Genomic DNA, 21411 nt, shown 5'->3' with positions numbered 1-21411 from the left:
TTTTAAAATATTATTAGATATGGTTCAAGTATGTTTGGACTAGATTCAATAATTTAAGATGAAAGTTATTATTGATTATTTAGTTTTTAAGTCATAAAAGGACATATTGCATTGTAGTTACTAGAATTTTAATCAAAACCAACAAAACCCAATGGCTTAAATTACAGGTTTATACAAGGAAGTACTAAAATAAGTGAACACATTCCCTCCTTTGTGTCCTCAAACACTGTATGGCTAACCCAATCACGGCAGGTGACAGGTGAGTATCCCTGACCTGAAATTCTTGGGACCAGAAATATTTTGAGTGTGCAAGAGATTTTTTTTTTTGCTGGAGGGGGGAGGAGGCTGATATTTGCATATATGTAGTGAGATGTCTTAGGTTACGGTTCAAGTACGGTAGTTTAGTGACATAACAATTATCTATAATGTGAAGAGCCTGTTCTATCTCCAGAACTATAAACAAAACAAACACAACATTTGTTTACGTTTCAAATAATCTGTAATTTTTATATTTAGTGGCCCAAAGGAAAGTCTATACAGTATTCTCGGTGTGCCTCCATTTTGAATTTGACCTGTCATGGGAAATCAGGCAAGAATTTTCAACTCTCAGTATTTTACTGAATTTTTAAGCTAAATTTCAAAATTTAAGTTTTCAAATTAAGTATGTTCAACTTGTATTTAAATCTAAAGACTAAACTAGGTATGGTGGTCAGATCTCTATTCTCAGCACTAAGGATGCAGAGGCCTGTTAGAGTTACATAATAAAATCCTGTCTCAAAATAAACATACACTAAATGAGTCTAAAGATTATTTTAAAAAAATGAAGAACTCAAAGTCTTCCATTGAATTTTGTCTATTCATTTGATTGTCATCTTAGAGGTCAAAATCATTATATAATCTCAGTAATATTTACAATAAATTTTCAAGGTTATTTTTTTTTAATTTTTTAAAATTTATTTGTATTTTTTTGTGCATTGGCATTTTGCCTACACATCTGTGTAAGGTGTCAGATTCCCTGGAATTGGAGTTACAGACAGCTGTGAGTTGCCATGTGGCTGCTGGAAATTGAAGCTGGGTCCTCTGGAAGAGCAATCAGTGATGTTAACTCCTGAGCCACTTCTCCAGTCCCAAATTCTCAAGTATATAAATCTGTAATTCCCTTGTGAGTATAGAGATTGGCACTTATCTACTTCTTATATGGTTGAAGTTTAGAAATCAGCATCACTGCACTGACGTCCAGAGGCGTAGACACCTGCATTAGGAGCACCCAGGTGTACCTTTGGTAGAAGTGCATCCACGTTCTTTCTTCAAAAGACAAGGTTTCAGAGAATGTGTCTGCATCACTGTGTACCAGGGAACTGCCCTGTTCTGTGAGTGTACTTCTGCTCAAACTAGTCCCCAGGGAGAACCTGTCAGAAGCCGGAGCAGCATCTGGCTTTTCCTCTTCATCTGGTTCCCAGACGTTCATCTCAGAAGCACCTATGTTCCTCTGCACACGTTTCAGGGCTTTCACCCTCACTTTATGGACAGACCGCATGACCACAGACATCAGTTCCTCAGTCTGAGGGCCTAGGGATAAAAGAACCAAAGACCGTAGGGGTCATTAAAATGTTTCAACTGAAGATGTAAGGCCAGGTACAGTACTAGTACATGCCAGTAAACCCAGCACTCAGGGGGCAGAGTCAGGACAATCACAACAGGTTCTGGCCAGCCTTGTCTACACACTAAGTTTCAGACCACCCACAGCTACATAGCAAGACTGTAAAAGGAATGAACAGAAGGGGAATGAGAGAGGGAAGAAGAGAGGAACTTAATTCTGCCAGGGGGCATGGAATCAAACTAACTAAGCCCTATTTCCATATTCTTACAAATTATTTTTTTAGTATTTTTTGGAAAGCTATGGTCCATTTCAAAACAAAAACAAAGAAACAAAAACAGGATTGCAGAAACTCAATAAGGTCCATTAAAGAACAAGACAAGGCAGAGAACCGGGATTTCCTCTCTCCCCTTTTTAAAAGGTGTATCATCAGGGAAAATAATTTTGGGTAATTCAAGCACAGAAATGTGTACCTGCGCATGTTACACCAACTCAGGAGGCTAAGGCAGAAGGGTTATAAGTCAGTCACATCCAAAAACCAGCCATCCATTCAACCAACCAACCAACCAATCAAGCAACCCACTACAGTTGAAGAAGGCACTTATGATGCAGGTGTCATGGGTGTTACTATGACTTTCTAAAAGGTTCTGAAGAACTCCTACGCTCTGATGACCTAACTCACAAAGCTACCAAAGCCACAGACAGGTACCAAGACCATCCTTGTTAAGTTTGCATCCCTCCGTGAGAAGCTATTATGAGAAGACAGTTGAGGCCCTTTGTACAAGGCATAAAATTGCCTAATTAAGGTTGATAACAAAAAGAAATTAAGGAATAGCTAATTCTCTGCAAAACCAGTTTAGAGGAAGAGCCCCATAAAATTACCAGTTGCAGTTGTGTGGTAGGTAAGGACAACAGCAAAAAATCTTAGAACAATGATGTCACTGAAAAGTACCTCAATGCAACAAATGAGGAAACAAAAGCAGACTCATTTTCTTAAAAGAGATACAATTATGAATAAAGAATGACAGAAAATGAGGAAACAAAAGCAGATTCATTTTCTTAAAACATACAATTATGAATAAAGAATGACAACAAATGAGGAAACAAAAGCAGACTCATTTTCTTAAAAAAGAGATACAATTATGAATAAAAAATGACAAAGATTATTTTCTATTCCCAATGAAAGGAAAAAGTGAGAATATTAATTTTTTTAGCAAAAATTAAGGCTTTCTTACTACAAGTAATGAGAATAGCAAGGTTAAGGTTTCCAAGATTGTCTATTAAAAATGTAAGCATTCTTAATACAAAGATAATATTTTAGAAGAATCAAAAAAACTTCAAGAAATATGCAAATATAATTGTGCAGCACACAATTCAAAGCACACAGCAGGTGTACTGTAAAAAAGAAAGACGACACTTAGGGTTTCCATGGCCGCTGTGGTTTTGCAGTAGAGCATGAGCAAGACGCCAAGAGGCCCAGGTCTGTTCTCCACCAAGGCAAACGGAAGAAAAGAGGGAGAACTGTTAAACAGTAGGTTTCATGTTCTATGTATTTTGCCACAATAAAAACAATTTACAAGGTCATCTTGAATGTACAGGATAAAATCAGAAACATAAATAACTTTAAGCAAAGAGGAAAAATACAAGTTTTCAATAAATACATGAAGTATACAAAGGCCATATCATATGCTCTATTTAATTTTTCAGGTGAAATCCTGCTGCGTTGACCAGGATGGTGTAGAAAGCATGGGCTCAAGTGATCCTCCCCAGAGGAGTGCACCCTAAACTATCTGCTCACTTTGTGTCTGTCTCTTACCTTGTTTAATCCTCTCTCGATACTTATTGATCAACTAGGTAACAGAATAACCGTTTTGCTTATAAATAAGGAAATGAGGCCTAGAGAGATTGAGCAACTTGCCAAAGGCACAATTACCAACAAAGCTATGACGTGAAGTCAGCTCCATCTAGCAACAGACCGACATAATTAGCTCTGCACTTTCTCACTCTCCATCATTAGGGAGAGGCACTTACAGACGTCATACACACAGAAATAAAAAAGAGCATCTTCAACACTGTATCGAATAAACATGAGAAACAGCAAATACCTTTCACAACACCATGTCTGAGTCTCTGCTGGAGAGAGTGGTACTTTTCTCTTAAAGGAACTCTTATGGCCTCAGGATTGGGAAAGGCTTTCACAAAAATTTCTGCTACCTTCAGAAAAAAAAATTAACGTTTTATTGGCAACATCATTTTTTTTCTTTTTCTTTTAATTCTTCAAACACTTTAAGTCAAAACATAAATGCCTACTTAATAATCTTTTGATATTCAACCAAGCTACCAGAATTGTGCATGGCTTTTCTTTTTCCCCTTTTTATTATAAAGTATTTGGCAAATTATGTATTTTCAAGGTATAGGATGTGATGATCTGATATATAATGCATGTTGAGTATCTTAGCCAAATTAGCATGTCAGTTACAAAACACAGTGACCACTGTATGTGTGCACACACACTGCAGGAACACCTAAGATCTGCATCATCAACTTCAGGTAAATCACCTCATATCATTACCCACAGTCACCACATTGAACACTAGCTCCTAGAACAAATTTATCTTGTAAATACAAATTTGGACCCTTAATTCAACATTTCCTCAATCCCCCTTTAAAAAAATCAAGAAATAGTTTATTTTTCTCTATGTACTTAGAACCAACATTAAAAAAAAATACCATCTGTGGCAAAAATTACACTGAAATGGATCTGAGCGAAATCAGTCCATTAACTTCAAGGGGCTATGGAAATGTTGTTCCAAGAAACAATCTACTGAAGGCTTAAGAAGAGAAGGATAATGACTTCGTGAGGGGTGACATGACCTCTTTTTACCATCCTTCTAACACCCCTGTTTCCACACCACCCTAGCAACTACCGTTCTGCTCTCTGCTTCCATGAGCTTTGGTCCACCTGTGAGATCATACTTGCCATTCTGAACCTGGAGGATACTATACAAAGTGCAATCAGTCAGACGGGAAAAGGCAAAACCATCCCTAACGAAAACAGAAATCCCTTAGGATCTATGATTCAGATTTAGTTAATTTTTACCAACATATTACCTTCTTGATTGGTGGTAGTTCTCCAATAAGGCTCAAAATTATATCCTGAATAAGTTCTTCCATATTAAAAAAACGAGAGAATGGTAGCATTCTATAGGCCCACTCCAGTGCACGAAAACAGTGCTCAACCACACAAGAATCAAATTCCACTTTGAGGTCCTATGTGGACGTGAAAACGACAGAGCAGAATGCGTTCAAAAGAATACTGTACAACAACGAGTAAACTCTTCTATTAAAGTAGCTTTCCACATAACGTTTATTTTCTGCTCTTGAGTTGATAAGTACCTTTTCTACCTTCACATTTTCTCTTGCCTTCTGATACTGCCTGCAACTGTACGATAATTTATCCCGGACATGCAACATCCAGCACAAAGCACAAAGTTCTCTGAAGCAACCTAAAAACACAAACATGAAAGAAAATTACATATTACACCTGCGGGTTATGTGCTTTTGGAATAAATGTCTTTATTCTGACGATTATGAAAGAAAGACGTGAGGGCTAGGTGGTAGTTCAATGAGCAAAGAGCCTGCTGCTCTGCGAGTGAGTGGAGGGGAGAGTCTGGGCCCCAGCCTCCCGTGTGAGTTCTGGGCAGGGGTGGCACAGGCCTTTAACTCCAGCACTTGGGAGGCATTGGCAAGTAGATCTCTGAGTTTGAGGACAGCCAGGGCAGCACTGAGAAACCCTGTCTGGAAAGAAAAAAAAGAGGTGGGGATAGAGGATCCCCAGGGTAAGCTAGACTAACCAAATCAATGAACTCTGGATCAATTGAGGCACCTCAAAATATCAGGTGAATAGTGATCAAGAAAGATGCCTGTTGTCAATATTTAGCTTCCATATGCATACACACACACAAACATGTAAATATGAATATACATTCACACGCTAAAACAACAAAAAACAAAAATGTATTTATTGTAAGAACCTTATGTAAAAGTCATGAAGGTCCTTCTAGAATTTTAATATATATATATGTATATATACATATATAAATATATATAATTACATGATATGAAAACAAATTCACAAAACGGATTTAATCTACTTACTTCTGATTTACTTGCCTTATAAATTCAAGTACATTGTAAATATTTTTCAATTTCAATGCAAACTCTATATTGCATATCACTCAGAATACGGCTTATTTTTATGGCACTGGGAATTGAACCCAGGGCCTCATACCCAGCACGCAAATTTCTAGTTTCTGAGTTTGTATGTTTGTGCATGTCCCTCAGGCTTTCATGTGGACATCAGCGCACAACACGCAACAGTCAGTTTTCTTCCTACCATGTGGGCTCCAGAAACTGAATTTAGGTTATCAGATGAGGCTGCAAGCACCTTAACCTGATAGTAATATGTCATAGGGCCTGAGGACGGCATGGCTCTGGTTACAGACCTGGCCCTGAGTTTTACTCCTAATGCTGTAACACGTGTACACACACACACACGACACAAATACACACATACTTTCTCTCTCCCTCTTTTCTCCCCTGTCTGTCTGTCTGTCTGTCTGTCTGTCTTCCAAAGTTTTACTAACCTTTTAAACCTGTCAAACCTATAACTGGACACAAATTATAAAATGGAAATTAATGTATAAAAGAAAACGTAAATAAAGAACTAAATGGACACTATAATTAGTCATAAGAAAGGCATCTTGCCAGGCGGTGGTAGCGCACACCTTTAATCCCAGCACTTGTGAGGCAGAGGCAGGTGGATCTCTGGGAGTTTATGAGGCCTGCCTGGTCCACAAGAGCAAGTTCTAGGACAGGGTCCGAAGCTAGAGAAACCATCTCAGGAAAAAAAAAAAAAGACATCTTGATTTGCCTGGCATGGTTTCACGTGTGTACCTCAAGAGGATCATGAGCTCAGGCTAGCCTGGGATATAGGGCATAAAGAGTCTATCTCAAAACACAAAATCAAACAAAAACATATCGAAACAAAACTATCTGAGGGAGATGCTACCTCAAAAACAAGGGTGTCCTACATACAGCTGACAGCCTTTTGGCACCAAGTAAAATCTGCCATATTATTTCAAGAGATAAGAGATAACTAAATTCATTAACTCAGAAATTACACGTCTGAGACTCTATCTAAGAAAACATTTTAAATACAAAAGAGAATTGATATGCCAGAGACAACTTAATGTCTGCTAATAAAAGCCACAAAAATGAATTCATACTAATTTATATAAGATAGGGGAAAAATCTAGGTAGAATAGGTTAAATCAAGAGAACAGAACACAAAATTGGTTCATCTATATAGACAGGTTCAAAGCCTGCCCACTTAACAGTGTGGCAGTAAGTATATCTTCACTGCAAATAAACGACTACAAGAAAGTTACTCTTGAGTGCTAAAATTCCAAATTTAAACAAGGAAGCAACAAGTGTCACAGTTGGCACAGTTTGTTTTATATAACAATTTTAATTTACTACCATATCTATAAAGCATCTATATACATACATGTCACAGCATCTAAGTGTATACCCCTAAGTAGAATATCAAAAGCAAACTAGAGTCAATAGTTAAGAAACTTTCCCAAACAAAATGAAAAATGCATTGCAGTTCATATGCAGCTGAGTTCTAACCGAGCAGCTCATCTCTGACACACCTAGTACTTTGGTGGAAACTTCATCGAGCTTGTGGTCTCCGGCAGCTCCAGGTCTAAAGAATGCTATCCCTCCTTTACAGTAGTTAAGTAAGGATTCGGGGAAAGAACCAAGCAAAGGAAGGGACCCTTTCACTCGAATCTGAAAAGAACGATAGAATACGTTAATCATCAGTAGCAAACAAGCTTTATAGGGAACAGAAGCAGCAGAGCCTCTGCTACAGCATAAGCAGCCTGCAGTGAGCTGCACTCTCAGAGACTCAGCTCCCAAATCAGCCACTCACTACATTCTGCTCGAAAAGAAAGACACTAAACCATGCATTCTCTTGACACTCAGTTCCCTATACTCATTTGTCTTTCCTAGTCTGAGAAAGAAAATATTTAAATCTCATCTGAAATTTACTGTGCAGGACCTAAAACAAACAAACTGGGTGGCAGTGACAACGCCTTTAGTCCCAGCAGAGGCAAGCCAATCTCTGTGAGTTTGAGGTCAGCCTGGTCTACAAAAAGTGAGTTCCAGAACAGTCAGGGAACACAGAGAAATCATGTCTCAAAATCAAACAAACCCCAAAAAACAAAACAAATAAAAAAACCTTACCTATATATATGACTTTATTTTATTCATTTATTTTTTGTTGAAAAAATTTCCGTCTCCTCCCCGCCTCCCATTTCCCTCCCCCTCCTTCCCCTCCCCCCCCTTTCCCCCTCCCCCCCCCCCCCCCCCTCCCCCCGCCCTCTCCCTCTCCCCCCCCCTCTCCCCTCCCCCACCCCTCTCCCCCTCCCTCTCAAGTCTGATGAGCAGCCCGGATTTAAAAAGTGAATCTATAAATGACAGAAATGGAAAGCCAACAGCAATTCCTAAAGGAGCAATGACTCTAGGAAAGGACTATTGACAAAATGTTAAGCTGGTAAAGAAGTTAGTGGGTTGATGGGGAACTCGATACGGGGTCTGACATGTCCCAAATTCCTTGAGCTATCTTAAAATGTGGGGTCAGCCGGGCAGTGGTGGTGCACGCCTTTAATCCCAGCACTCAGGAGGCAGAGGCAGGCGGATCTCTGTGAGTTCGAGGCCAGCCTGGTCTACAAGAGCTAGTTCCAGGACAGGCCCCAATACTACAGAGAAACCCTGTTTCGAAATCCCCCCACCCCCACCCCCCAAAAACCCTGTGAGGTCACAGCGAAGCACACAATAGTTACAAATGTTCTAAGATCTGAGCCTGACTATACTCAAATCTCTGTACTTCAATGGGTGGATATTAAGGACCAGTTTCCAGGAAATAAATGGAATGAACAAGCTAAATGACATTAGATGAAGAAATAATCACACATGTAGAACAATCATGCTGCTTCTCTAACATATCAAGGGACTTTTTTTCAAAAGAGGGTTGCTGTTATAGATATCAAGAGAAAAGATGAGCAGTAAGGTTATAGCCTCTTCTACCTGACACTTCAGGAAAGACGATCTGATCAAATGTGCTATTAGCATGCTAATGGCAACCTTCCATAAAACACTTTACTAGCAGGATAGTACTAAGTGATAGGCCAGCAAGGAATTGGGAACTCAGCCCTGTGGCCACATGACCTGAACTGTCAACAACCTGTACATCTGGAAATGGGTTCTCCTGCCAAGACACGAGAAGGGCACAGCTCTGCTGTTACCCTTGAACGGTTCTGCGCTAGAAGCAGCTTAGCTCACAGGACTTCTGATGAACAGAAACGTCAGACAAGTGGGCATGGTTTTAAGTCATGAAATTTGGGCTATTTGCTGGAATGAAATAGAAAACTAATATGGTGCAGATATTTAATTTGGTATCTTTTTTTTAATTGGAATTAAAATTTAAAGACCTTCATAAAGTTCATCTTTGTAAGTGACAACTACCTAGCTGGTTTTGCTATATTCAAAACTATATTAATATTGCTATATTAATAACTGTCTAATTAAGAACTCTTTCATTAACACCTCCCCCCTTTAGGAGTCATCACTTTCTGCTTCCCCTTTCTCCCGATCTTGGAAACCACTGTCTACTTTGTCTCCATTGTAATTACAATGAACACCATTTTAACATATTTTTATGGGAGGTGAATTTTTAAACCTCATTTTTCATTTTAAAAAGCTTGCTTGGCCAGGCATCATCGTGAACACCTTTAAATCTCAGTGCTCAGGAAGCAGAAGCAGGTGGACCTCTGTGAGCTGGAGGCTGGTCTGCTCCACATAGTTATTTGAGGCTAAGGCAATGGCTCAACTGATAAAGTGTTTCCATGTGAATGACAGGACCTGAATTCATATCTCCAGGATCCACACTAAGCAGGACAAAGCATGAGCTTGTAATCCCAGTGCTCCTAGGCAAGATGACGGCGGGGACAGAAGTGCTGGGAGCCTGGGGGCCAGCTGGCCTAGCTATGCAGTGCACATTGTCATAAATCAGGAAGATGAGGACCGATACCTGAGGTGTCCTTGGACCCTCCCACACACACTGTGGCATGCACACACCATGTGCAGACATATATGTCATACATATATAAAGCTTTTTTAAAGCTAATTTTGGTCAAGCATGGTGGTGCATGACTGCTTCAGTGAATACTAGCACACTCAGAAGCCTGAGTTAAAGGCTAGCCTGGGCTATACAATGATTTTTGTCCTATCTTAAAAAAAGGCAGTGGTGGTGCATGCCTTTTTTTTTTTTTTGTTACCATACCAATAGCAGTTCCCTCCTTCTCTCCTCCCATTACCCTCACCTCCACCATACCAATACTAGTACCCTCCTCTCCTCCCATTACCTCCCCACATTACCCTCACCTCCACCATCCATCTGCTCACGTGTGCTCACTCATAGGTGGTTTTTAGACATAAAGCAAAGAAAACCAGCCTACAAACCACAATCCCAGAGAACTCAGAAACAATGCAGACACTAAGAGAGACTTACATAGATATAATCTACATGGGAAGTACAAAGTAGAATAAGACAAGATCTCCTGAGTAAATTGGGAGCATGGGGACCTTGGGGAGGATTGAAGGGGAGAGGGGAGAGGCAGAGAGGGGAGCAGAGAAAAATGAGGGCTCAATAAATATCAATAAAATGAAATTTTAAAAAGCCTACTTTTTTTTTTCAAAAACAAGAATTTGTACCTGGATACTGAAGCATGCCCAATACCTACTCAGCTTGAGGACAGGCGAGTCCGTAGAAGAGAGGATGGAAGGGCCTGGAAGGCCCAGAATCAAACTGCACATCTCAGAAAACAGCAAAGAAGTCCTAGCCAGTGAAAAAGACTCCTGATAATAAACAGCCAAGAATTCCCTCCTAGGGCTGGAGAGATGGCTCAGTGGTTAAGAGCATTGCCTGCTCTTCCAAAGGTCATGAGTTCAATTCCCGGCAACCACATGGTTGCTCACAACCATCTGTAATGAGATCTGCTGCCCTCTTCTGGTCTGCAGACACACAGAGACAGAATATTGTATACATAATAAATAAATAAATAAATAAAGAAAGAAAGAAAGAAAGAAAGAAAGAAAGAAAGAAAGAAAGAAAGAAAGAAAGAAAGAAAGAATTCCCTCCTAATTATCAACACTTGGAACCACTGAGGTTGCCACAAAACCCTGATCTTAACCTCCGGAGCGAGTGGGGGAGGAGGAGTCCTAATGAGAAAAAACCTCCCATGATTTAGGGTAAAAAGAGCAGGTACAGTCTGGAAGAACCTGCTGTATGGAGACACTTTCTATTGCTGCAGGGCGAGCTAACCCAGAGACTCACTGCACAGTGTCATCTCTCAGCCAGAAAAATCTTGCCTGAGTTGCTTATGCAAATAAGCCCAAGATTTGTAGACTCAAAGGCCAGGAATCCTTAGGAAAGCACCTGGAGTGGACGTGAACACATCTCGGAGGCCTGACACAGCACCTGAACGATTAAGACGGTCCATACCTTCTGCATGACTTTTCTTGCCCACCTCAGCTGCAAGATGTACCACTGCGCTACAGAAAAAGAGCATCGAGCCGCCCGGAAAAGCAAGAGAACTCGCTGCAGGATTCCAGACAGCTTTTGGCGATTATCTTTTTCAGCTTTTAAAAGAAGATTGTCACCATGTTCCTGAGGACAACAGAACAGATATCTATTACTTAAGCAGCTGTTTGGTATGCTACCTAAGTACACACTATGCTGGGAACCAGAAGTTTATCTCCAGGTCTTGCATTTGTTACAAGATCACTATTGTCAGGTTAGTTTTAAAAGTAGACAAAACCAGCCAGGCAGTGGTGGCGCACGCCTTTAATCCCAGCACTTGGGAGGCAGAGGCAGGTGGATCTCTGTGAGTTCGAGGCCAGCCTGATCTACAAGAGCTAGTTCCAGAAGAGGCTCCAAAGCTACAGAGAAACAAAACCAACTTTAACTAGGAGAAGACTGCACTGAGCTTACTTCACTGAGAACAGCTGGCTGGGGGCAATACAATGGAGGTGCTGGGAGATACAAGTCCACAGGCACTAGGCCCCACAGCTTCTTACTGAAGTCCTTTGCAGAGTCCATCAATAGCTGCAGAGTCCCTGAAACAATATCCGCATCAGCCATGACTGATGCTTTCAGTACTTCTTGCACAGACCCAAACAGCAGATTAGCATCTTCTTCTTCAATGGGATCTACCAAACATGAAACAAGGTAACATTAGCCAGGTATGGTAGCCTGTGACTGCAGTCCTAGCACTCTGGAGCCCGAGGCAGGAGGAAGGAGGTAACAAGACCCCATCTCCAAGATAAAAGTAAGCATAAATGTATGTATGAAACAAACAATATAATTTGAGTGTGGTTGTTTTGTTTTTGGCAATGCTGAAGATCGAATCTAGGGCCTCTTACATGTCAGTCAAGTGTTCCACTACTGAGTTGTATCCCGGCCCACAATACATTTTTACCTGACATCAGTTTTCTCCCTCCTTGCAGAGCTCAGGATCAGACCTGAGCAAAGCACAGACCGGGCAGGTGCCACCGAGCACCACTCCAGCTCCTCTGGCATCAGTTTTGGATGCTCCGTTACTAAGTATAAATATTCTCAAATTTCTGATAATTTTGTTACAGTGTTCATATTTCTAAATATTCGTAAGGTTTTGTAATAGTAAGGGTTTATATTAACCTGATACACTTAGAACATATGTAGGTAACACACCTGTAAATAGCTTATATTTTAAGCCCTTTTCATTTTTTGCTTCCAGAGAGACTGGCTGACCTAAAAAACACTGCAGTTTTTCCTGGAAAATCTGTGCTGGTATCATATTTAATGGTAGGTCCATACCCTTTTTCTTGGACCTGAAAAGATATCAAATTAAGAGAAATAAAATTTTGGGGAAAAGAAAAGACTTTACATCAAGAAGTATTTAATCAAGAATATAAATGTATTTAAGAAAATATGGAGTCACTTGCTCTGTACACCCTACTCACAGAAAGGAAACACTACTTTAAAGGTTCTCCACTCTCACTGCCACCCTCCTAAGTACTCTGCCCCAAATAACCCACAACTATTTGCCAAATGCCTTTGCTCACACTTCCGATGTTCTCGCTCCTTAGCTACTCAGCTCACCGAGCGCTACCCACCCTTCAGTGTGCACCTGACAGGGCACCTCCTGCACGGAACATTTCCGCCTTCCCTCACCTGCATTCCCATTCTCCTCACCATGCTACTGGAACTGTCTCACACACTATGCAGATTTTATGTTTTGTCCTATTTATGATAGAGTCTAACACCTTAAAAAGTTTCTATCTGGCCGGGCGGTGGTGGCGCACGCCTTTAATCCCAGCACTTGGGAGGCAGAGGCAGGAGGATCTCTGTGAGTTCGAGACCAGCCTGGTCTACAAGAGCTAGTTCCAAGACAGGCTCCGAAACCACAGAGAAACCCTGTCTCGAAAAAAGCAAAAAAAAAGAAAAAAAGAAAAAGTTTCTATCTGTTAAAAATACCTGTCACAAAGCTTTGTGCTGATCAGTTACTTAACAAATACACGCTGGATCATTGGCTAAACTACACAAAGACTGACAGAACAAAAGAACCCGGCTTGAAAAACAACGACAAAAACCAAACAAATAAAATTAGAGATTAGTTTACTTAGCCTAAATTCAAATCCCCACCCACTGTGGTACTGCACGCCTAAATTCCAGCATTCAAGAGGCTGAAGTGAGTTTGAGACCAGCCTTGACTACGCAGCACGATCCTATCCAGAAAGAGGAGAGTGAGAAATCGCAACACAGGGATGGAGAGACAGAGGGAAGGCAGAAGGAGAAAAAAGTAAAAGAAAGGGCAGGAAGGGAAAGAAAAGGCAACCTCCAAATTCTATTTGGGATAAACTCCTCAACTACCTAATTGCCCTTTTAGGATATTTCTAACATAAATATGCTAAGTGAATGCTTCAGCAAAATAAGTAAACCACGAAGCCACTATTGACACAGTAATCACTGCAGCCGATAGTCACCTCTTCAACTGGAAACTGAAAAGTCAACTCCTTGGTCACTAGTCACTTTTCTTGTTTTTTGTTTATTTATTTTTGAGAGTTTCCCTGTGTAATTTTGGCTGTCCTGGAACTCACTCTGTAGACCAGGCTAACCTTGAACTCACAGAGATCCGCCTGCCTCTGCTGGGATTACAGAGCCACCATTGCCCAGCGACTAGCCACATTTCCAAAGTAGGTAGGCACTCCCATACTATGCAGCAAAGACAAAAATATTAGGAAGAGTTTCTATAAGATAATGCAGAAAGAAGGATTGCACATATTCCACGTATCAACAAGAAGAAAAATGAACTTTGCTTAAGATGACATTGTTATGCAGTACCTGAAGCTCATCCAGAAGCCCACACCTTGGGCTGGTAGAGGACTTCGCAGGTAGAGCACCTGCTGCCGAGCCTGACGACCTGACTTCAGTCCCCGAAACACGTGGTTCCCACAACTCGTCCTCCCAATTCCACACAGGCATCATCATATGTGTGCACCCAAACACACACAGAATAAATAAGTAAAGTTTAAGAATTCATACCTCACAAAATTGCGACCATGTTTATAGAAAACTTGGAAGGCCACACCAATGGATACAGATGTCTTCCAGTCTCCAAGTTTATGTGCCAACCATACAGCCTCTGGAATCAGGCCACCAATAAATAATAATTCAAGGGCATATTCAACTGTCCACACATTTGAGAGATTCTGATCTCTAACAAAACTGGCCACCTTCGAGTGTTGTAGAGGAATAAGTCGTAGGGAGTGCTCTGTGAGTGAATCAGAGAAAACGATATCACAGCTGCATACGTGGACTCCCGCTCAGGCCTCCTCACAGAATCAAGTCTCTTTAGTTAATATTTTCCAACACGACAATAAAGAGACACAAAGAATGAAATAAAATAATGCCCTCTAGAACAGTTTTGTTAAGATTGAAATATGTGCTTCCTTAAATGGGCTATGCATAAACTACAAACATTCTTTAAAAAAGAAGAAACACAGCAGAAACAGAATGAGTGCCTTAAACAGAATAAAGGTGAGTTCTGTGAGTTCGATAAAATGTGCACACATGTGAACCCGATCAGGGGCTACAGAGAGGGCTCAGTGGTTAAGAGCACAGACTATTCTATCAGAGCAGGGTTCAGCTGCCAGCACCCATGACCAGCAGCTCACAATCATCTGTAACTCCAGTTCCAAGGGACCTAACGCCCTCTTCTGGCCTCCCTGGGTACTGTGCTCGCATGCACATACCACACAAATATACACATATATACAACTAAACATAAAATACATTTAAAAAACTTATTCAGAACCATTCAAAAATATGTTCTGACTTTCATAGCGGATTATACAATCTGGACAACAGATTTATCTCATTTTACATTATCCAAAGAGCCAAAAAAGTTGGTTTTTTTTTTTTTTTAGTTTCAGAAAAAATATTTAAAACACATAAAATGCTTAATAGAGAAGTTTTCATTTTAAAAAAGGATGGGATCTGGGGAGAGTGTTTAGTCAAAAAAGTGTTTGCCCTATAAAAGATGGAGACCTAAGTTTGAGTTCCAGAACCCACATTAAAAAAAAAAAAAAAAAAAAAAAAAAGCAGGCATGCTTGTGTGTGCTTGTAATCTCTGAAGTGAGACAGCATAGATACGTTGTGCTGAGTTGTGGGGCCACCAATCCACTCTATTTGGTGTATTTCAACAGCAACGACAGAAAAGAGGTTGACAAGCACTTGCCAAACACGCATGAGGCTTCAATACCTACTGTCAGAGTGAATGAAGTAAACAAGGAATGAAGATGAAAGGAAGGTAAGCTAATGTGAGCTCTGAGTAGCAGCTCACACCTACAATCTCAGCTAGTCGGGAGGTTAAGACAAGTAACGGTGGGTTCAAGAACAGAGGCAAGCTTGAGTAACAACTAAAAACAGTGCAATCTCCATAGGATACTGATTTTAGATACCATGTGTAAAAGCCAAGGCAAGAGAATATTTGTTTACATATTTTACCTGTTTTAATATGAAGTGGAGGAAGAACATTCACGCTGTGAGGCGGCAGGATGCAGAGTGGTTCATTGGTGAAATATGCAGCCATGAAACGGGCCATGCACTGGACAACTCTGACTGCGGCCTCCGGATGTACATTCCTGGTCACTCCAAACTCACAAGGAGACTTCTCAGAATCTAAGGAACAGAGCAAACCATAAAAATTATTTGAGACAACCCCCATTCTCAGGCCCATCCAGTGTCACACTGGAATCTCCAAGCCCTGCCCCCAAAACTGCCCCTGCACACTCAGGCCCATCCAGAATCACACCCTAGCGCATCCAGCTGGGTGGGGGGCCTCAGCACCCTGGCCCAGGCCCAGCTGGAGCTGCTGTGCACTATCCCACTCCTTTTCAACAGTGCTGGTGATATACTGGTAGTTCAGTGCCTTTCAATGCAGTGCTTGAAGCCATAGAGCAAGCATTAAGACAAGAGGAGGGAATTAAAGGGACACTAATACGAACAGAAGCCAAATTATCCCTATTTGTAGAAGATAATATATATTATATAGTATGTAATACATTATATTTATTACATATAATATAATATGTAATGTATATATAATGTGCAATATATAATATTATATATGTATATATAAAAATACCAAAAATTTTACCAGAAAACTTCTGGAAACAATATGTTTAGAAAAGTGGGAGAAAACACACACACAAAATCAACTTATAAAAAAAGTAGCCTTGGGTGTTTGGGGCTGGGCAGCTCCAAGGAGCCTGCTGGAGCCGGAGTCAGACTCCCACGCAGCAGCTGTCTGCGTTGTGTCTCTTCCTTGGCGGATTCACTTAAAGGATGACCTCTAGGAAGAAAGTGTTGCTGAAGGTCATCATCGTGGGAGATTCTGCTGTTGGAAAGATACTGCTCATGAACCAATATGTGAATAAGAAGTTCAGTGACCAGTACAAAGCCACAATAGGAGCAGACTTTCTGACCAAGGAGGTGATGGTGGTTGACAGACTTGTCACAAAGCAGATCTGGGACACAGCTGGTCAAGAACGGTTCCAGTCTCGTGGTGTGGCCTTCTACAGAGGTGCAGAATGCAGTATTCTGGTGTTTGATGTGACTGCCCCCAGGACATTCAAAACCCTTGACAGCTGGAGAGAGGAGTTTCTTATCCAGGCCAGACCCAGGGATCCTGAGAACTTCCCTTTAGTTGTGCTGGGAAACAAGATTGACCTTGAAAACAGACAAGTGGCCACAAAGAGAGCACAGGCTTGGTGCTACAGGCAAAAACAATATTCCCTACTTCGAGACCAGTGCCAAGGAGGCCATCAGTGTGGAGCAGACCTTCCAGACAATAGCTCGGAATGCCCTTAAACCGGAAACAGAAGTGGAGTTATACAATGAATTCCCTGAACCCATCAAGCTAGACAAGAATGACGGGCCAAGGCTTCCGCAGAGAGCTTCAGCTGTTGAAGGGGCAGTGAGCTCAGAGCACAGAGTCTTTCACAGACCAAGAATACGCACAGCATAGGTCTTCAATATGCGTCCCTCCTCCTCTAAACAGAACAGAACGTGATCTCTCACATCCAGCTGCCAAAAGAAAACACCAAACACAGTCAGCCACCACACACACACACACACACACAGAGAGCAGACTCTAGCCTGTGCCTGGCGGGCTCTTGGGGCAGTTGTCCACCATGAGCCTGTGTATGGCAGGCATATGGCGGAGACCCCGGGTACTGTGGGGTGCAGTGGGTATGGAAAGCTTACTCTTTTTGTCCACTGGAGAGTGAGAGAACTGTTCACAGTTCATCTGTGTCTAATTATCTGATTTTTTTTTAATGGTCTTGTGGTCTTTACCCCCACCCCTCCTTGAAGGTCCTGTGGGAAGGCTGGTGCCCACGTTCCATTCTGAACAGGCTGTTTTGTATGTATCCATTAATACTTGTTACTTTTAACTAGTCAGATCTTTTTACAGTATCCATTTACTATGTAATGCTTCTTAGAAAAGAATTTATAGTACATGTTAATATATGCAACCAATTAAAATGTATAAATTAGTGTAAGGAATTCCTGGATTGTGTGTTTAAATCCTCTAACACAGGCGTGCAAGGTGGAGGATTGAACCCTGTCTGGATTACAAGAGTGTTAGAGACTCAAATTTGGAAGCCCAGCTAGCAGCAGTAGTCTATACAGTAGACACAAGAATTGTGTATGCCTTTTATCAAAGACTTAAGAGCCAAAAGCTGTTGATCTCTCCAGAGGGAAAACTGAACTAGACAGTTCCCTTCTTGTCTAAATTTTCCAAAAGGTTGATCTGCATAATACATCAGTAGGTACAATGGGTAAATTGCTGTTATTTCAGAAATTAAATTCTCATTTTCCCCTTTAAAAAAAAAGTAGCCTTTTTATGCATCGATTACAATACAGCAGTCATAGACACACTCTCATTCACAATAACCTCAAAGTATATAGATATGACAAACCTAACCAAGAAGGGAAAGAAGCTGAAAGGGATGTTAGAAGACAGAAAGATCGCCCATGTCCACGGTATTGGTAAAATATTGTAAAAACACAATCTCAATCAAAATAGTCATAATGTTCTTTACAAAAATAGAGAAGAAAAAAAGCACTAAAATTCATATAGACACACAATAATAAGACCTCAGATAGAAATAGAAATCATGAGCAAAAACAATGCTGGAAATATTGCCATATCAAACTTCAAGCTGTATTGCAGTTATAGTAATAAAAACAACACAAAGAAGACAAGTAGAACAACAAAACAGGACAGGATACCCAAACCTAAGTACTACATTACAACCAACCAATATTTAACAGAGATGCCAAAAATACAACTTGAGGAAAGACATCACCTTCAGTAAATGCTGTATTCTAATTAGTTTGTTGTTGTTGTTGTTTTAATACAAGTTAGAGTTATCTAGGAAAAGAAATCTCAATTAAGAAAAATGCATCCATCAGATTGCCTATGGGCATGTCTGTGGGGCCTTTTCTTGGCTAAAGACTGATGGAGGAGGACGCAGGTAACTGTGGACAGAGCCACCTTGGGACAGAGTCATACAAAAGAAAGTATGCTGAGCAAGGCAGTAAGGAGGCCCTCCAGGGCCTCTGCTTCAGTCGCTGCCTTTAGTTCCTGCCCCGGTTTCCCTTCACAATAAACACAAGTTTCTTTTGGTCTGTGTTGTGGGGATTGGTGTGTTTGCTGGGGTTACTTTTGAATTGGTTAGAGACAGGGTTTCTTGGCTCCTGAAACTCACTGTGTGGGCCAGGATGGCTTTGAACTTCTGCCTCCAGAAAGCTGGGATTTTTGATCAGGGTTTTATCGCAGAAACAGAAAACAAACTAAGACAAATAATGCTGGGAAAACTGGATGTCCACGTGTAGAAAGATGAAATTAAACCTCTACCTTATCATTCTGCTCAACTGGCTTACAGACCTCAATGTGGGACCTGAAACTGCTGGATGAAAGGAAACATGGCAATGTCTGCAGGACACGGGTGCAGGGAAGAACTCTCTCAGTACGATTTCATTTTCTCAGGAATTAAAGTTAATAATTGGTAATTGAAATTTCAGAAACTGAAAAGCCTCTACATAGCAAATGAAACAATCAAGTGAGTGAGGAAGAAGTGGGAGACAAAGTGGGAGACGGATAACCTTTGCAAGGAATTCAGGAGCAAGTGAACATATCGTGACTCCTCGAGAGAAGCAACTTTCATGAGTTCTTCAATAAATCCAAAGAACAGCTGTGCTATACTCCACTGAGAAGCTGATGATCCAAAATCCACACAGAATAACAGTCAATAACAGTCACTGTAAAGGCAGGAGAATTTCTATGTATAAACTATTTTTCTCTAAACCCATAAATAAAAATTAACGCTATTAAACTATTAAACTAATGGGATGGCACATGCCTATAATCCCAGCACTCATGATGCTCAGACCAGCATGGGGCTGGTTACATGAGTACCAAGAAAGTCAGAGAGAAATACAGCAAGACCCTGTTTCAAAGTAGAAGGCGGGTGGTGGTAGCACACATCTTTAATCCTGGCACCTGGGAGCCAGAGGCAAGCGGATCTCTGTTGAATTCAAAGTCAGTCTGGTCTACAAAGTGAATTCCAGGACAGCTAGGGCTGTTACACAAAGAAACCCTGTCTCAGAAAGCCACAATAAATAAATAGGTAGATAGATAGATAAGTAAATAAATAAATGAGAGAAAGAGAGAATATACTGAATTTTAAAAAGTATACCTGAGCAATCTTTACTTTCTTTTACAGGTAACTGGGACCAGCTGAGTATGTCTCTTACTAGGTGATCACATAATCCTTGAGCATCGTTCAAATTATAGCAGTAGAGGTGGCAGTACAGGAGAGAGAGATAGTACCGTGACTGAAGAAAGCTCGTTCTTCTTCCTCCTAAAACAGAACAGAATTCACTGACAAGTGTGGTACCAGGTGAGTGCTCTCCGGCTAGTGCAATGTAGACAGAAATGCGGTAATTGTGAAAATGCATCATTACACAATCACGACATGGATGTTTTCTGCATCTGTTTTATACTTCAATAACTTATCTAAAAATCAGGGCAGCATGAACATGGCTGTGCAGCCTTGAATCCCAGTACCCAGAGGAAGATTCAGGATTTCTCAAGTTGAGTCCAACCTTGTCTACACAGAGTTCTAGGCTAGACAGGGCTACAAAGTGAGATCTGACCTCAAATAAATAATAATAATAATAATAAATAAAAACAAGTCAACAATACCCTGGTCTTTTCATCTGAAGTTCTTTCAGTGGGCCCTCAAATGAGAGGCCCTCTTACCTGAAGAGACGCAAATTGTCACCATCAGAGCATGAAGGTCTGCTGATTGCTATCTCAAGTTCTGAGTGAAAGAATCTCAATCTTGTTTGGGATTACTACAAACACTCGTGTGATCCAGGACATAATACTAAGCACATATTACAGACTCCCCTACAGGAGTTAACTCAGTCAGGCGGTGCACCTTTCCCCCACCAGCGGCCAGTCGCATGGATGTGATGGCTGGGACACAGGCCCACAAAACAGCCTTACTACTAATAGAGCAGATATGCTAAAGGAGCCCAGTCCTTGTAGGTGTCCACAGAAACACCACATCAGCTGAGTCTGCCCGCCTCTAGTCTATCCTAAGGCACTCTCTTTGAGGCTACTGCTCATGTGAGCACCCACTCTTAGAAACCACACCCATGGGTACAGTTGTAAACAAAATGCTCTTAGTGGACTCATTAAGAAAGCTGTTTTCATCTAAAACTTCCTAATTTACTGAATTCCTCTCCTTTATCCGGTTAACCAGTTCTCAAAAATGAGAATCTACTCGATCACAATTTCCATTGATCAAACTTGCTATGTACCTGTTAAATATGAACTACATTCCATGAACACTGATGTGGCTTTGGTTCAGTCTTCCCAGCTGAATAATAAGCTTGCTTCTATGTGCAACTCACTCTTCCATCCACAAATGCATCAAAGTGACCTTCCTAAATGAACTATAAAAGAGCCCTGATGTATAACAGGGCTATTTCCCAACAAACCCATCATAAACAGAAGAGCTCATAAATCAAAGGATGTATGTGAGCTGGAAAGATAGACCAGTATTAA

General features: G+C 40.9%; 1 protein-coding gene and 1 pseudogene across 9 annotated transcripts in view; one reads left to right on the top strand and one right to left on the bottom strand.

The window, feature by feature from the left end:
- Positions 1–21411, bottom strand: part of Cplane1 (ciliogenesis and planar polarity effector complex subunit 1) — an 88490-nt gene that overhangs the window by 44644 nt on the left and 22435 nt on the right. For 7 of the 9 annotated variants that reach the window (XR_007591157.1, XM_050138964.1, XM_050138966.1 and 4 more), the window contains 11 exons: positions 20033–20197; positions 15774–15947; positions 14310–14538; positions 12456–12595; positions 11718–11935; positions 11229–11393; positions 7315–7453; positions 4994–5103; positions 4709–4867; positions 3703–3811; positions 1278–1569 (listed from right to left, as the gene is read on the bottom strand). Coding sequence is in view for 8 of the 9 variants with exons in the window: in XM_050138964.1 (XP_049994921.1) it covers positions 1278–1569; positions 3703–3811; positions 4709–4867; positions 4994–5103; positions 7315–7453; positions 11229–11393; positions 11718–11935; positions 12456–12595; positions 14310–14538; positions 15774–15947; positions 20033–20197 (1900 nt within the window). In the remaining variant the exon portion in view is untranslated. The remainder of the gene's footprint in view (positions 1–1277; positions 1570–3702; positions 3812–4708; positions 4868–4993; positions 5104–7314; positions 7454–11228; positions 11394–11717; positions 11936–12455; positions 12596–14309; positions 14539–15773; positions 15948–20032; positions 20198–21411) is intronic. The other 2 variants (XM_050138967.1, XM_050138968.1) reach the window with 2 other exon arrangements.
- LOC126499686 (ras-related protein Rab-7a-like) lies at positions 16603–17237 on the top strand (annotated as a pseudogene).

This window comes from Alexandromys fortis, unplaced genomic scaffold (genome assembly GCF_014885135.2).
Source record: "Alexandromys fortis isolate MF-2015 unplaced genomic scaffold, M_Fortis_MF-2015_v1.1 scaffold_37, whole genome shotgun sequence".
Taxonomy (NCBI): domain Eukaryota; kingdom Metazoa; phylum Chordata; class Mammalia; order Rodentia; family Cricetidae; genus Alexandromys; species Alexandromys fortis.
This window is presented reverse-complemented; position numbering and strand designations above follow the sequence as displayed.